Source organism: Zeugodacus cucurbitae, chromosome 5 (assembly GCF_028554725.1).
Source record: "Zeugodacus cucurbitae isolate PBARC_wt_2022May chromosome 5, idZeuCucr1.2, whole genome shotgun sequence".
NCBI lineage: Eukaryota > Metazoa > Arthropoda > Insecta > Diptera > Tephritidae > Zeugodacus > Zeugodacus cucurbitae.
The window spans coordinates 66,271,667-66,285,327 of record NC_071670.1 but is presented as its reverse complement, the minus strand read 5'-3'; the positions used below and the strand labels follow the sequence as shown (position 1 = coordinate 66,285,327).

The 13,661-nt window shown below is 36.7% G+C and overlaps 1 protein-coding gene across 1 annotated transcript; it reads left to right on the top strand.

Annotated features, from left to right (window-relative positions):
• Window positions 1–556: 556 nt before the first annotated feature.
• LOC105211852 (insulin-like growth factor-binding protein complex acid labile subunit) lies at window positions 557–8,707 on the top strand. The gene is made up of 2 exons (XM_011183516.3): window positions 557–1,338; window positions 7,217–8,707. Exons 1-2 carry the CDS (start codon window positions 1,222–1,224, stop codon window positions 8,378–8,380), a joined length of 1,281 nt encoding a protein of 426 aa, XP_011181818.2. The 5' UTR covers window positions 557–1,221; the 3' UTR covers window positions 8,381–8,707.
• The last annotated feature ends 4,954 nt before the right edge of the window (window positions 8,708–13,661 follow it).

Below are 13,661 nucleotides of genomic sequence, written 5' to 3'. Positions count from 1 at the left end.
TTATTTTGGATTATTTATTATGAATTAAAATTATATTTTATTATTTTCAGATATTTATGGCAACTCTGTTAAGAATTAAAATGAAAAAATAAACTCAAAAGATTATTAAATTGTTTGTAAGTTTACACATTACTTTAAATTTTCGTTATTTTCATGCTTATTGTAGCACATAAATGTAGCTCTATACTATTTAATAGCACACAAATACCGGAAAAAAAACAAAAGAAATATCCCAAATGAAAATCCGCGTGCAACAAAAGCACTAACAGCATAATCCAAGAATTGTGTGCAACAAAATGTCGTTAATTAAATCAAGACTGCTTGTTGTTGTTGCCAAGCTAGCAATATACAATACACAGCAACAACAACAACAAATACACACACATATTAACAATGCTTGTTTCATTTTTTTGCTTAACTTTTTAGGGGGTTTTCGCTAATTCTTAGCAGTTTTTATGCTGACATTTGTTTTTGTTGTTGTCCGCCCGTTCGTTTTTCAGTTGGCTGCAATTTCCTGACGCTGCAAGTGGCAGCCAGTCGTGCATTGCGTGCCAACCGAAAATTACTCGGGCACATTGTTGCTGCATAAAAACGCTGAAGTGATGGCCAAACCGCTGTTAAATAAAAAAACAACAACAACAAAAACAAAAATAATAATAAATATACATATATAAAAAAGCAGCGAGAACACAAAATTATGAAAATCCTCTGGCGTATACTCATTCTCATATAATTCAATCTGCCGCTATTTCCTTCGGATTCGCACATTTTGAACTTAAACTTGTTGCTGTTTGTTTCTGTTGTTTCGCACATTTTTGTACAAAAATTATTATATACTTTTCTTTCTTTTTGCTCTCATCTCAACGCATTTGCAGGACTTCAGCATTTCATTAGCGCAACACAACCAATAGCAACAACTATAAGGACAACAACCAGAATCACAAGCAGTGAAGAAGCAACAGCCAGAGCATAGCAGCTTTGAAGAGTGTAAATAAGGAACGAGGAAAGAGGAAAGAGAAGAAGGAAAAGTGCAAAAATTCCACTTCAAATCCCACAGCGGTTAGAGAGTTGGCCCGAGGCATACCAGTGCTACAGTGTTACAGTTCTACGCAGAATAGTATTCGCAGTTCTTGTTTTCGTTTTGTTGTTGTAGTTGTTGTTGTAGTGGTAGTAGTAGCGCAGCACGTGCCCGGCGTCATTCCGTGCTCAACACAGCGTGAAATGTGCAATTCTTGGCTCCTCATAATTGCGATTACACTGGAATGCTTATGGAACTCACAGCTGTCCGAATCATCGAAATCATGCCCAGCCGAGTGCATCTGCTTATCACAGACACAAGTAAGTAGTGGAAGGGTGAGAGTACACAAAAAATATCAAATTTAAATTAGAATAATAATAATAACACAGTGGGAGGATATATTGTGGGGGATAAATATACAGTGGTGAGTTTTGATGACTTTTTTGTTCAAAATATTAAAAAAAAACATTGTTTGGTTTTACCGTTATTTAAAATATCCTATTGAATATTTAAATGAATTGGTAGGAAACCGGACTACATTTGGTTTGTGTATCCGCTAAAAAAGGAATATTATTTGGGAAAACGCCTATATGTAGGCAACAATTTTAAAAGTATTGCCTTAATAATGGTCGACTTCGTTCTGGATTCGAGCTCGTTAGATTAGGGCGTTTTCTTAAGGAATGCTGTAGGATCTACTTTTAAGATTTTCTTAAGTCTATGCCTTCCTCTTCTCCACACTTCTTTCTTCTCCCGTGAATCTGTAATCAGTTATGTCATCAGACTAAAAGTGAGCAAAACAGGGTTTAAACGAAGAGGTGACGAAAGAATCTGATTTGCGAGATCTCTTAATCCTTGTTCAGAGCTAAAACAACCCATTCAACCGATGTTTGCTTAATTATCATGGACACAAACCTTCATACAGAAAAAAATCATCCACAATTCCATAACAACCCAACCATAGTCCATACAAGGCTTGCCATTAAATATGAAAAATCAAAACAGCAAAGTACAAAAAACAACACAAACAATGAACTACGAGATGGACTTTGAAGACTCGAAGCTCAGAAGAAGGGAAACAGACACCCGCTAGTAAAGCAAATGGCAACGCAAATAATATGGATCCGCTAAAAAACAAAAAACAATTGCAACATTGCAACAACTACAGCAATAGTTCAACTGCCATACTACAATAAAATAACAACAATAATAACAATAATAACAACAATGAAAACAACAATACAACTATGCTGAATAAGAAATTAGTGGCAATGGTAGCGACTAAAGTGTTGTCAACAGCAGACAGAAACATGCCACACAACAGTAAATTCATTAATGCAGACATCCAAAACAGCCGAGACCAGCAGCGACACGCAGCAAAAACAATGAAAAAACTACAAAAAAAAAGTAATAAAACCGAGTTTAAAACAGAAATTAGCGAAATATCAAAGCAGATTGGAAGCGAGCGAAAAGTGCAATGAATGAGAGGGGAGGTATAATAAGCGCAAGAAAAAAGTAATTAATTTAAGAGGGGATAATAATTCAAAAATCAAAAGATAATTGGTAGCAAGTTAGTATGTAATGAAGGTATTTTTGGGGAATTATGGGATTAGGAAAGGATGTAATAAAAAATATAAATTTATTAAGTCTGAAATCAAAGGCCATTTTAGTATGTTATGAAATAGCTTCTCTGAAAAAAAAAAATTAAAAAAATAATAATCAAGTATCGAAAATTCGTATATCGGAAGTTTTAACCTAGTTGGGCGATGCATCGATTTTTTGCTCTCAAAAATATATTCCAAATTGTAAAAAATCCGAAATTTTTAACAATTTTGAGGTCTCTCACTCATGGCAAATAAATTCAATTCAGCCAGTATTATTCGATATATATCGATGTTTCAAAAATATATTCCAATATATCCAATATCTCGAGATTATTTACAAATTTGTAGACTATTCAATATTTTTTAATGAACTTAACTCAACCGTTAGTTTTCAAAGTACTTTCACATTCCTCTAGTTTTTAGATGAAAATGTGATTCGAATAAAATGTTCAAAACGATAACCGATAACGAAATCGATAGTCCTTAGAGTCTACCATTGAACCTTAAAAAGTTAGTTACACAGCATCTTTGCTCACTTTGGCATTATTATATGAAATATTTAGTAGTTCAGCTCGTTGGAGAGTCGATGTTCCAGAGATAATTATCGATATTTTTGCACATTCCTAGATTTTAGATAAAAATGTGTTTCGAACAAAAACTTCAACAATTTCGACTTGTTCAAGGGTATAAAACGATAACCGATAGCGTAGTGGTTAGTCCAGAGTCTTCAATTGTAGCTTAAAAGTGAGTTAGATGAGATGAGATTATTGTATGAAATTGTTGGTAGTTCAGCTCACTGGAGAGTCGATGTTTCAGAGAAATCGGGAGACAATTTTTCTTGAGTAAAAAAAATAATTGCTTTTATTAGAGTAGAAGTACATATTTCCACGACAGTTTTTAAATGATATGTAAGTCTTTTTACCGCATGGATAAAGAGGCGAAGCGAATGGGTCTGGAGGTGAGTGAGGACAAGACGAAATATCTCCTGTCATCAAGCAAACAGTCGGCAAATTCGCGTCTTGGTTCCCACGTTCCCAATTTTGCGCAAGATTTATGGTCCTCAGAACATTAGCAAACGGCGAATACCGCAGACGATGGAACGATGAGCTGTACGAGTTATACGACGACATTGACATAGTTCAGCGAATAAGAAGACAGCGGCTACGCTGGCTAGGTCATGTTGTCCGAATAGACGAAAACACTCCAGCTCTGAAAGTGTTCGATGCAGTACCCGCCGGAGGAAGCCGAGGAAGGCCTCCACTCCGTTGGAGGGACCAGGTGGAGAGCGACCTGGTCCCTCTTGGGATCTCCAACTGGCGCCGAACTGCGAAGGAAAGAGACGAGTGGCGCGCTCTCATCGATTCGGCTATAACCGGCTAAACGGTTGAACGCCAATCACATATAAGCCTCGAACTTTAATTTAGAAATATTTTAGGGTGGTCTTCTAACCCAACAACTAAGAAAATCAAGAGTTAAAGCTTTGTATTAAAGACACGACTTTGTTGCTATTATACAACTGTTTGACTCTGAAATCTAATGCAACAACAAAGATTCAAACCATCTTAAAGACAACAACACCAAACTGCAATATCTTCGAATAATCCGAACGCACGTAAAAGAAAGGCAATGCGAAATGGCAGAAAAGGAAACTAATATATTTTCAAAGACTGTGCGTACGCCGTGATTGTTTCTCATGCCTTTCTTATTTTTCATAGCTTTTATTTCTTTTGCAAGTTATTACGTTTTTTTCCGCGCTCGCTCAACCAGTGCGACAAGAAAATGCTTATTTCCGTGATTTCAATTCGCCACTCGCGCAACCACTTCAAGTTGCTCGTTGCTTTTTGTCTTCATAAAAATCAAGTCCGTGGAGAAGACACTAATAGAACTCGTCCCCATTGGCAACCGTCGCATTTCCATTGCATTGTTGTCTGGCATGGCGCATATAAATAGTTGTCGGCAAAGCGCTTGTGGCACTCACACCCCTTCTTCACATTCACATCATCATCTGCGACACTACTCCAGTGAGACCTCAATACGTTTACGCTTACGAATTGCTAGTAAATTGGAAAATTTAAGTAATTTCATTATTCCAGATTAAATGTGGGTTTGGTTGGTGGAGAGCGCTGAAGGCAGATCATCTCTCACGCTTAGTGGGGCGTCGCGCTCCCTTCCAGCCCTTTGCGTCACTCTATTATACGGTCAATTCCCCACTGTGAAGCCAAATCGCTGCTGCTCCTTGATGTGGCTTTCGCTGTGGGAGTAGCTCTACAGTCATTTGGTTGAGTCTTCTGCTCTTCTGCTGGGGCTGTGTGTCAGTACGCTTGGCGTTCGTTCTATTTTTCAACAATGATGACGCGACATGAAACTTGCAATTATTGTTCTAATAAAATTGTTAGCAAAATGGCAGTGAAGTGCAAGAATTGCAAAGATGATATGCAAAAAATATTAAAACTATTTTTTATTTGAGGAATCTGGATGAATGCAGAATTTAGATTTGAGTTTAATGTTGATAAGCTTATTAAAAAAGTGCGCAAAAATAAAGTAAAAGAATTTAGAATAGAAACGAATATTGTATGATACGTGTATAACACCATAAACTCGAGTTTATTGTTCGTTTTGGTGTTTATCATTCACACCGCTCATAAACTCCGAGTTTACCATACACAAATTTTGGCTTTTACTCACTTTGAATATCACATCGTTCGTTAAATATTTTCGATTTCCGATTTCTGATCTACCCCTCTTCACATGACCTTTGCGGTTTTACAACCCGATAGATTCTTCCATCGCGCTTTGATTCTCTATGTCATCGTACAAACAATTCGTGGGTTTGCCAATGTCGATCATGCTATCGGGTGACAGCTGTACACCAATCTTGGCAATACCGTCTACGATTTCGTTGCCTTCCATGCCACCACTTTATAAATGTAAGAATTTTTGATATATGTATATGGAATGTTAAACTCGAGTTTACGAAAATTTAAAGTTGTTATAGAGTGAAAGAAGGTTTTTATTGTTCAGTTATTAGTGCGATAATGTCCCCATACCTCAATATTTTATATGAAAATATTGTTATGTCAATAGAGTGGTGATGCTTCAAAATTAAACCTGATAGTACATTATAAGCCGGAATATTCGGGTATACGTTAAATAATGGGATTTAAGAATAATTTAGCTCTTTACTTTTCTAGAAGATTTTAAATCATTCTTTAGGGATAATGACGTTATGCGTGGAACCAAATTCTCCATAACCAACACCTCAACCACTTAGTAAAGAAACCAGATCCTTCAATTTTAGATTCTTATCTACTTCATACCTTCAAGTTGCAAGCTGAACGTTTTAAGTCAAAATCAGAGATTTAAAGAGTTAATCGGTGTTACATAACGACTAAAGCCCTAACTGTGAATTTATCCAAGAATTTAGTTAAAGAATTTTAATGTTAAAACACGCTAAGCCTAAAGTTACAAAAACTTAAACAACCTAACCTTACAATCTGTTTATACTCACTCATTCTTTCATACATTTACGCCCTCAAACACCAGTTTATCACAATTACACAAGTGCGAACAAATGAAATTCCAACATAAAAGTCAACTTAATATTCATTCAACAGCCGGAATGTGAATATTTACGCCCCAACTCCCCAGCCACACTGCGGTGCCCCAGCACCTGGCGTGCGACTGGCTGGCATGCGTGTCTAATTTAATTCAATTTAGTTGAATAAGTTGAAAAGGAAATCAGTCAAAAATCACGCGCATTTAATGGCGCTCATGATTTGGCACTTCCACCAACAGCGGTGGGGGCACCACGAATACCGACGATGAGGTTTAGACGAACGCACTTTAATATAGCGCCTACAGAGGGGACGCTCAGACAATTTACAAGTGGAGTGCCCAGGGGAGGGGTACACATTGCAGAAATAATCAATTTTCAACGCTGAAGCAAAAGGTAGAAGAGGAGGTGTGAGAGGCAGTACCAGTTCCAAAGCAAGTCGATTTAATTTAATTTGCTACAATAATGGCGCATATTCAATTTACCCACGAACGCATTTAACGCCATAAAGCGGCACTAAAGCACATCAAGCGAAATGAACCAAACGCGAAAATGCGAAGTGAGAACAGAAAGGCGACGTTGAAAAAAGCGTGAAGAAATCGTGAAAACAAAACCATAAACATAAACATGAACATTAAGATGTGCGGAAATAGATATGCGCGGATGAATGTGCCGACAGACGGACCGCGAGAGACGAACAGACAGCGTCGCCATAAAAGTTGAGGTTGGGAGGAGCGTGAAGTGACGCACGAATCAGACGCAAACGTGGTCACTCGCACGCCACGCGGCTGTTCACACCTTGGCTTGCCGAGGCAAACACACAGCGCGGCATGGCTCCCTGGAGTATACTACATAACGGTTGTTGTTTTTCTCTTTTTGTTTTGTTTTTCTTTGCTTTGTTTGTTTTGCGTTGCTCACTTGTTCGCGCCCTTCCACCCATATAGACATACTATAGACACTAAGCCACAACACAAACAATTATGCTATTAGTGCGAACCCCACTGCAGCTCCAGAACTCACTAATTCTTTACTCTGTTCCCACAGGTGCTGTGTAACACTGGCGGTCTGGCGCAGATTCCATTGCGGCAATTACCCTCGACCGTGGAGAATCTCGCATTAACGAAAAACAATTTCCCCGTCATAAAACCGGACTCCTTCGCAGGACTGCGTGCGCTGAAGAAGCTCTCGTTGGACGGCAATAATATAACGCGCATCAAACAGTTCGCCTTTCGCGGTTTGCCGCGTCTCAAGGAGCTCTCCATACAATATACACCGTTGCAGACAGTCGCACAGTTCGCCTTCGCTGGCCTGCAGAATCTCTCGACCATACTGCTGAGTCACAACCAAATTGCAACCATTGAGGGCAATGCTTTCGCGGGCACTTCGAATGTCAAATTGATTTTACTCTCGAACAATCCTCTCATACGCATCGACAGCTCAGCCTTCTCAAGTCTCACCAATGTGGGTCATCTGATTTTGCCATCCGGCATACGCACCATCGAACCGGATGCCTTCTTCGGCATGGACACGGTGGGTTTGCTGAAGCTCGCGTATATGGATTTGAAGGAACTGTCGCCGTACACCTTCCGCGGACTGACAAACGTGCTGCTGCTGACGCTGCAAGAGTCCGATTTGGGTATCATATGCGCGGACGCTTTCACGGGTCTATCGCAGGTTGACAAACTGCAGATATTGAATAATAAAATCGATTTGATTGAAGAGCTCAACTTCACCTACACAGCGGACATAAAGTTATTGAAGTTCCATGGCAATCATGTGTTGGAGACGCCCGACCCCAACTCGATTATCATCGATGGCGTCTCACAGCTGGAACTGGTGAACAATCACTTCCCCTGCGGCTGTCACATACACACGCTGCTCGACGGCCCACTGGTCGAGGGCGCACACAATCTCAGCGAATTTCTACTGAAGAACTATTGCATTTCGCCGTTGGATGTGAACGGTCGCGCCATGGCGGAGCTGGATATCGATTCGATTGGTCGCTGTCAGGATCAGCTGACGAAGGGCAATCTCGGCTCGTCCGCCGCATCAATGGCGCTGAGTGTGAATGTGACGCTGCTCATAGCGGCGGCGACCATTGAACTGCGCATCTTACGCACCCTCTCGCAGCAGCTGTTGTTGTTGTGGCAGTATCGTGCGCGTAGTTCGCGCGGTCGGCGACGCCGTTGGCATCTCATCGCCAGTTGAATCTACAGCGGCTGTAGTGGGCGCGCGGTGGAGCGCTACACTTTTAGTGATATACAAAGTTACAGTTAAGTACGTGTAATTATCGCAGATTTTAGTGCGCGTCAATTTGCGGCGAATTGATGTGCAATTATTTAAGTAAGTAAGTACTGAGATTTATTGTTTAAGTAGCGGCGCGGCGGGCGTCTAGCATGAAATAACTAATTAATAATTGCTAAGCTTAAGGGCGCAATGCCACAACTAATTAACATAAATTGCTCATTTAGTTTTTAGGTATTCAGTGTTATTGATAAATAAATAATATTTACTTATATAATATTAGCAGCGGAAGAGGGCTAGTTTACTGTGCACAGTGGCACAAAAAATTATTTTCTTTTAAAATTTTAATTTAAAATTAAATAAAGAAGAAATGCTACTTAAATAAATTTAAAAAAAATATAAAGAATTAATAATAAATAAAATATGTTTATTCTATATATAGGGTGAGTTAATAAGTCACACACCCTTTTATTTAGTTTAATATTATTTACTTTACTTAATACTTTTACTATAAAAAAATGCTTTAAATAGTTTTGCAAATATTCTACTGTAAATACATATACAGGGTGACATAATACGGTTGATTTTAAATTTATTTTTTGTAATTAAACTTTATTATTTTTTACTTTAATTAATAGTATTATATAAGAATCTTTTTATTAATTTGAATTTTTTTTTATTTTTATTTTGTAGGTTCAATAACCCTAAGAACCCTAGACTTATTAAAATGCATTTCATTAAAATATTTGGAAAAAGTTTTCAATGTTTTGAATACTAGGTGAATTCAAATGCTTATATAATTTTGCTTATTAATAAATAATTTAAAAATAAATACAAAATGTTTATAAAAATTACTTAAATCTGGCAACCTTAAATTTATTTAAGCACAGAATTTTTAAAATCATTTAATAAAATTAATTTCATTTAAGGTATTTAAATTTAAAAATATGTATTTAAAATTTAATATATTGAAATTAAAAATATTGCATTGAAACAAGTTTATTCCAATCAATTATAAAAAAATTATAAAATTTATACATTTTTATTATTCATTTTTCTTAAATTTCATTATTTCATATAAAATTAAAAAAAAACTTCTTTGAGACCAATATCTATATAAATACCGTATACTTTTTAATTGAAAATTGAATTGAAATTTTATAAAAAAGGTGGCAACGCCGTTCAAATATTTTTTTACCTCAGAATGAGAACATTTATAATTTTTAAATATCTTCTATTTAGCATTTTACCATTTAAAGATTGATTTAAATTTAAATTCACACAGATGGCAACTATTTAATTACTCTATCTAAAATTTAAAAAAATATTAATTGCACTTATCTTGGATATATAACAAGTTATATCTATTTAAATACTATTATATATATCTGTCACTTGAAATCATAATTGAATTTTTATACAAATTTGGCAACACTGATCAAAATACTCTTCAATTCAGGATTCATAAATATTTTTTTCAAATATTTAATATTTTGTAACTATTTTTTTTATCAACATCTTAATGATAATTTCATTACTCAGACAGATGGCAACCTTATTGGAATCTTTTAGACTACCCAGAACAAAATTTCTTAAACAAAATTCGTATCTAGCGCTTTCAATATTAATATCATCATTACTCAGACAGGTGGCAACTCTATTGAAAAGAAATCTTAAAGTTTAGTTCTTAGCTCCATTAAATATATTCATAATAGAAACTTTATATTATAACATTTATGATACATGAACACACATTTGCTCGACTTGAGAATTTCCTATACACAAGTTACTCATACGCCCTATACATCAGTGGCTCTAATATCTTTGATATATTTTTTTGAAATATCTCGCACAAAAACTACCACAAAGCATACGTTCAATTAATTTCTCAGCATTTTTACATATACATACGCACATATATACGAATGTTTTTCTATATGAGTACTCTATATCTTCTACTATTCACCTATGTTTCATACTCACTTTACTACATTGATCGATTGCCGTAGAATTTGCTTTTCAATACACACCTGTACAAATGTAAGCACTAAATATGGCAATCAGACCTCGTTTGAATAACAAAGCAGGTTTTTTTATCGCACAAATTTGTGTATAGATTTGCGGCTGTTTGGCATTTAGCCACGAATTTCTTAGGCTCAAAGTTGCAATGGAGCAGAATTAAGTTGATTTTCCTGAATTCTTTCCACATCCCACATTTGAATTTATTTACTCGTTATACATTCCATATAGTCGGAGCATATTTCTCACCCACATACAACTTTATTTTGACAACATTTTTCGAAAAAAATATAAAATAAAAAGACATAACCTCAAAACAAATTGCGAGCAATTCCCAGCCACTTACTAACCAAATTGAAACAAATTCAATATTTCTCGCCTAAATTAATTTAATTAATTCACAAACAGCGCGCCGTTTACAGTTAGCACACGGTTATATGCAAACCTAAAAACTATAACAAATAAAACACAGATAAGCACAACAATAGCAACAACAACAACAATACCTGTTGCTGACCCACCACAAATCTACAAATTTTGCAAATAAGTTAAGTGGCTGTCACTTTCACTGGTCCGGACTACAGCAGAGTCAGTCGAGCGCAAAGCCGAGTTAACCGCTTTATTTGCTGGAACGCACAGCGAGCGAGAGAGAGAGAGAGAGAGTGAGCGGCGGGGGTAGAGGTGGGTAAAAAAGTAAGCGGATGAGTGGTTAGTATGTTGGCATGAAATGATAGTGTATGAGAGAAGTGAAAAAATTAAGCCTCTGGCAGTTGTGACAGGAAGTGCTTGTGAAAAGGAGTAAACATGCTGCCGGCGGAAGGCTAAAAGCTGTAAAGGCTGCGGGCTGAATGGGGGAAAAAACATTTTCAGTTACATGTGTGCATTTACTGCCATAGCCGCAAGTACTAGTTGACACATTCGTGGTCTGGAGGAAAAAGAGAGAGCAAAAATAAAGGTGCACAATAAGACTGGTCATGATTTGTTGATCTGCAATACATCACAGTTAGCAAGTTCTTGGGGTTTGTAAAAGGTATAAGACTCTGTCCGTGGAAAATAGTCAAAATATCCCAGAGCTCCGATAAATTCCATCTAAAAGCATTTTCTCATCTCAGTTGCTGAGAAATTGGTTCACGTCTTTGAGCTTTGAGCTTTCACAAAAGCTCACCGCTTGAAACTTTAAGTTTATAGGGATGCAATTCACTTGGTACAAGTGAATGAAATTTTTAATGAAAGCTCATGGCTAATTAGGGTCTAGACCTTCAATAAAAAACAGTTTGATTAATCCGAATTCAATACTGAAGGCCATAAAAGCTCTTATAAGTGAGCTTATAATAAAGCTTTTGCAATATCTTCATCGATTAGCTCGAAGCACTGAGAGAAATCCCATTGCAATACTAGAGAAGCAAATGCTCCAACATTCCTACATAGCCGGCTATTCATCAGACCTACATTTACTATGTAGTCCACGCATTGCGATAGTATCATCATGTTGCCGCACATCCGGCTGTCAACTGCCTTTTAACGATCCAATTCAGTTTATCTGCTTTATTTTACTCGCTCAACACAGTGCGCGCATGTCGAACCAGACGTGGCAGATAGACCGCTGTCCGTTGCCTGATGTGCTGACCGCGTCTACAGCAGCCGCCAGCAGCGACCCTTCACCCAAACTCACGGCAGGTCGCCTCCATGCGATCCGTACCAAATGCATCCCTCGTCATGCGCTTGTCGTCGACCAGCTGCGTTGTGCCAACAACACACACCGTTAACTTAATTGTTCCACTTGAATTCGGCTACTCACCACCACTCTCTGCTTGCTGTTCACTCTGAAATAAGTCTCATAAACGTAGAACTGTCATGGATGCCCAACTGTGAAATGCCGCAAGGAGGAACAACTGCTGGACAATGAAGAGTAAATGGTCGAGCGGACGGTAAAAAGCAGACAGCGGTCAGTTGGCGAGACTTCCAATGCGACATGTAATATACGAAGACTGAGATACGAATGTACTCTCAATGTCAGTTTGGTTGCTTTAATGCTGTATATTGCGCGACGCGACCAATCACTATTAAAAAGTCCTCTTGAAGAAGGTTGAGTGAAATACAAATATTATATTTATAAAACATATAATGCTACATTCATTCTTCTTCAATTCTTCGAAGTTGTGTGAAACCTTCTGGCCTCTAAAAAGTAATGCCCTTTTTAGAATAGGTTGTTCTCAGAATTCTCGAAGGAATATACATAATTCTAGGTCTTCTGAGGTCTTTCCTACTAAGTTCTTCCGTCTCACATATTACTTTAAATATGAGACCAGTCTCTTAGCTAATCTATGTACTTAAATTTTATTTCTCTACTTGTTCTTACTTCTTTTACTCATGAAAGTATTTGTAATAAAACTCATTTTATTATTTCAATTTAGACCTAATTTAAACATTATCACTTCCTTAATAATTTCATGCCATTTTATAATCCTCTTAAATACAAATTTCTATTGACTATTTCTTTGTAACAGTCATTTTCACAGAACCCTTTCGGGAGTGATTGTGTGAGATCGTTTACTTAATGATAAATAGCATAGTTTGCAATATTTTCCATACTTGAGTATTTCAAGATTCTTAAATTGACACTTAGAGTTGTAGAGTAAGCTGATAGAATACACTGAGCGAAAAATATATATTAAACAATTTAATTTATTTGTACTTATATTTTTTATCATCCTTAATGTAGGCAAAATTTCACACTCTAATACAATATACATTTAGAAAACCATAGTCTACATTTAGGACTATTTTATCAAAGTCTTAAACCTTTCGAAAAATATAAAGTTGTATGGGCTCGTCACTATTTTATCTCCAATAATCGTTGTTCCGGTATAAGTCTGTCTGTTCATTATGAAATGGTGACCAAACTGAGTATAAATCAAGTAACAACTGTCAAATAGACAAACTACGGAAAAAGTGTTGTCTCAATGAAAGCCACACGTCCAAATCACATCTATTACTTACTCTCTATTGAAGTGGACCTTTACACTGCTACATTTTTACTCATGTTTATATCCTAAATGTAGGCAACATTTAACTGTTTAACACAATATTATAGTCTACATTTAGGATTATTTTATCAAAGTCACACACCTGTCGAAAATTATCGAGTTTCATTTAAGACACTTTTATCATTTTCTCAGCAGCTTTTACTTTGAAGAACGGATATTAATTAAATTTTATTCAAAAT

What these genes read in the sequence shown, in the direction of transcription:
- LOC105211852 (XM_011183516.3), top strand. Translation starts at nt 1,222, where the DNA reads ATGTGCAATTCTTGGCTCCTCATAATTGCGATTACACTGGAATGCTTA. An exon ending in TCTGCTTATCACAGACACAA is followed by an intron (nt 1,339 to 7,216) that starts GTAAGTAGTGGA and finishes CTGTTCCCACAG; the next exon opens with GTGCTGTGTAACACTGGCGG.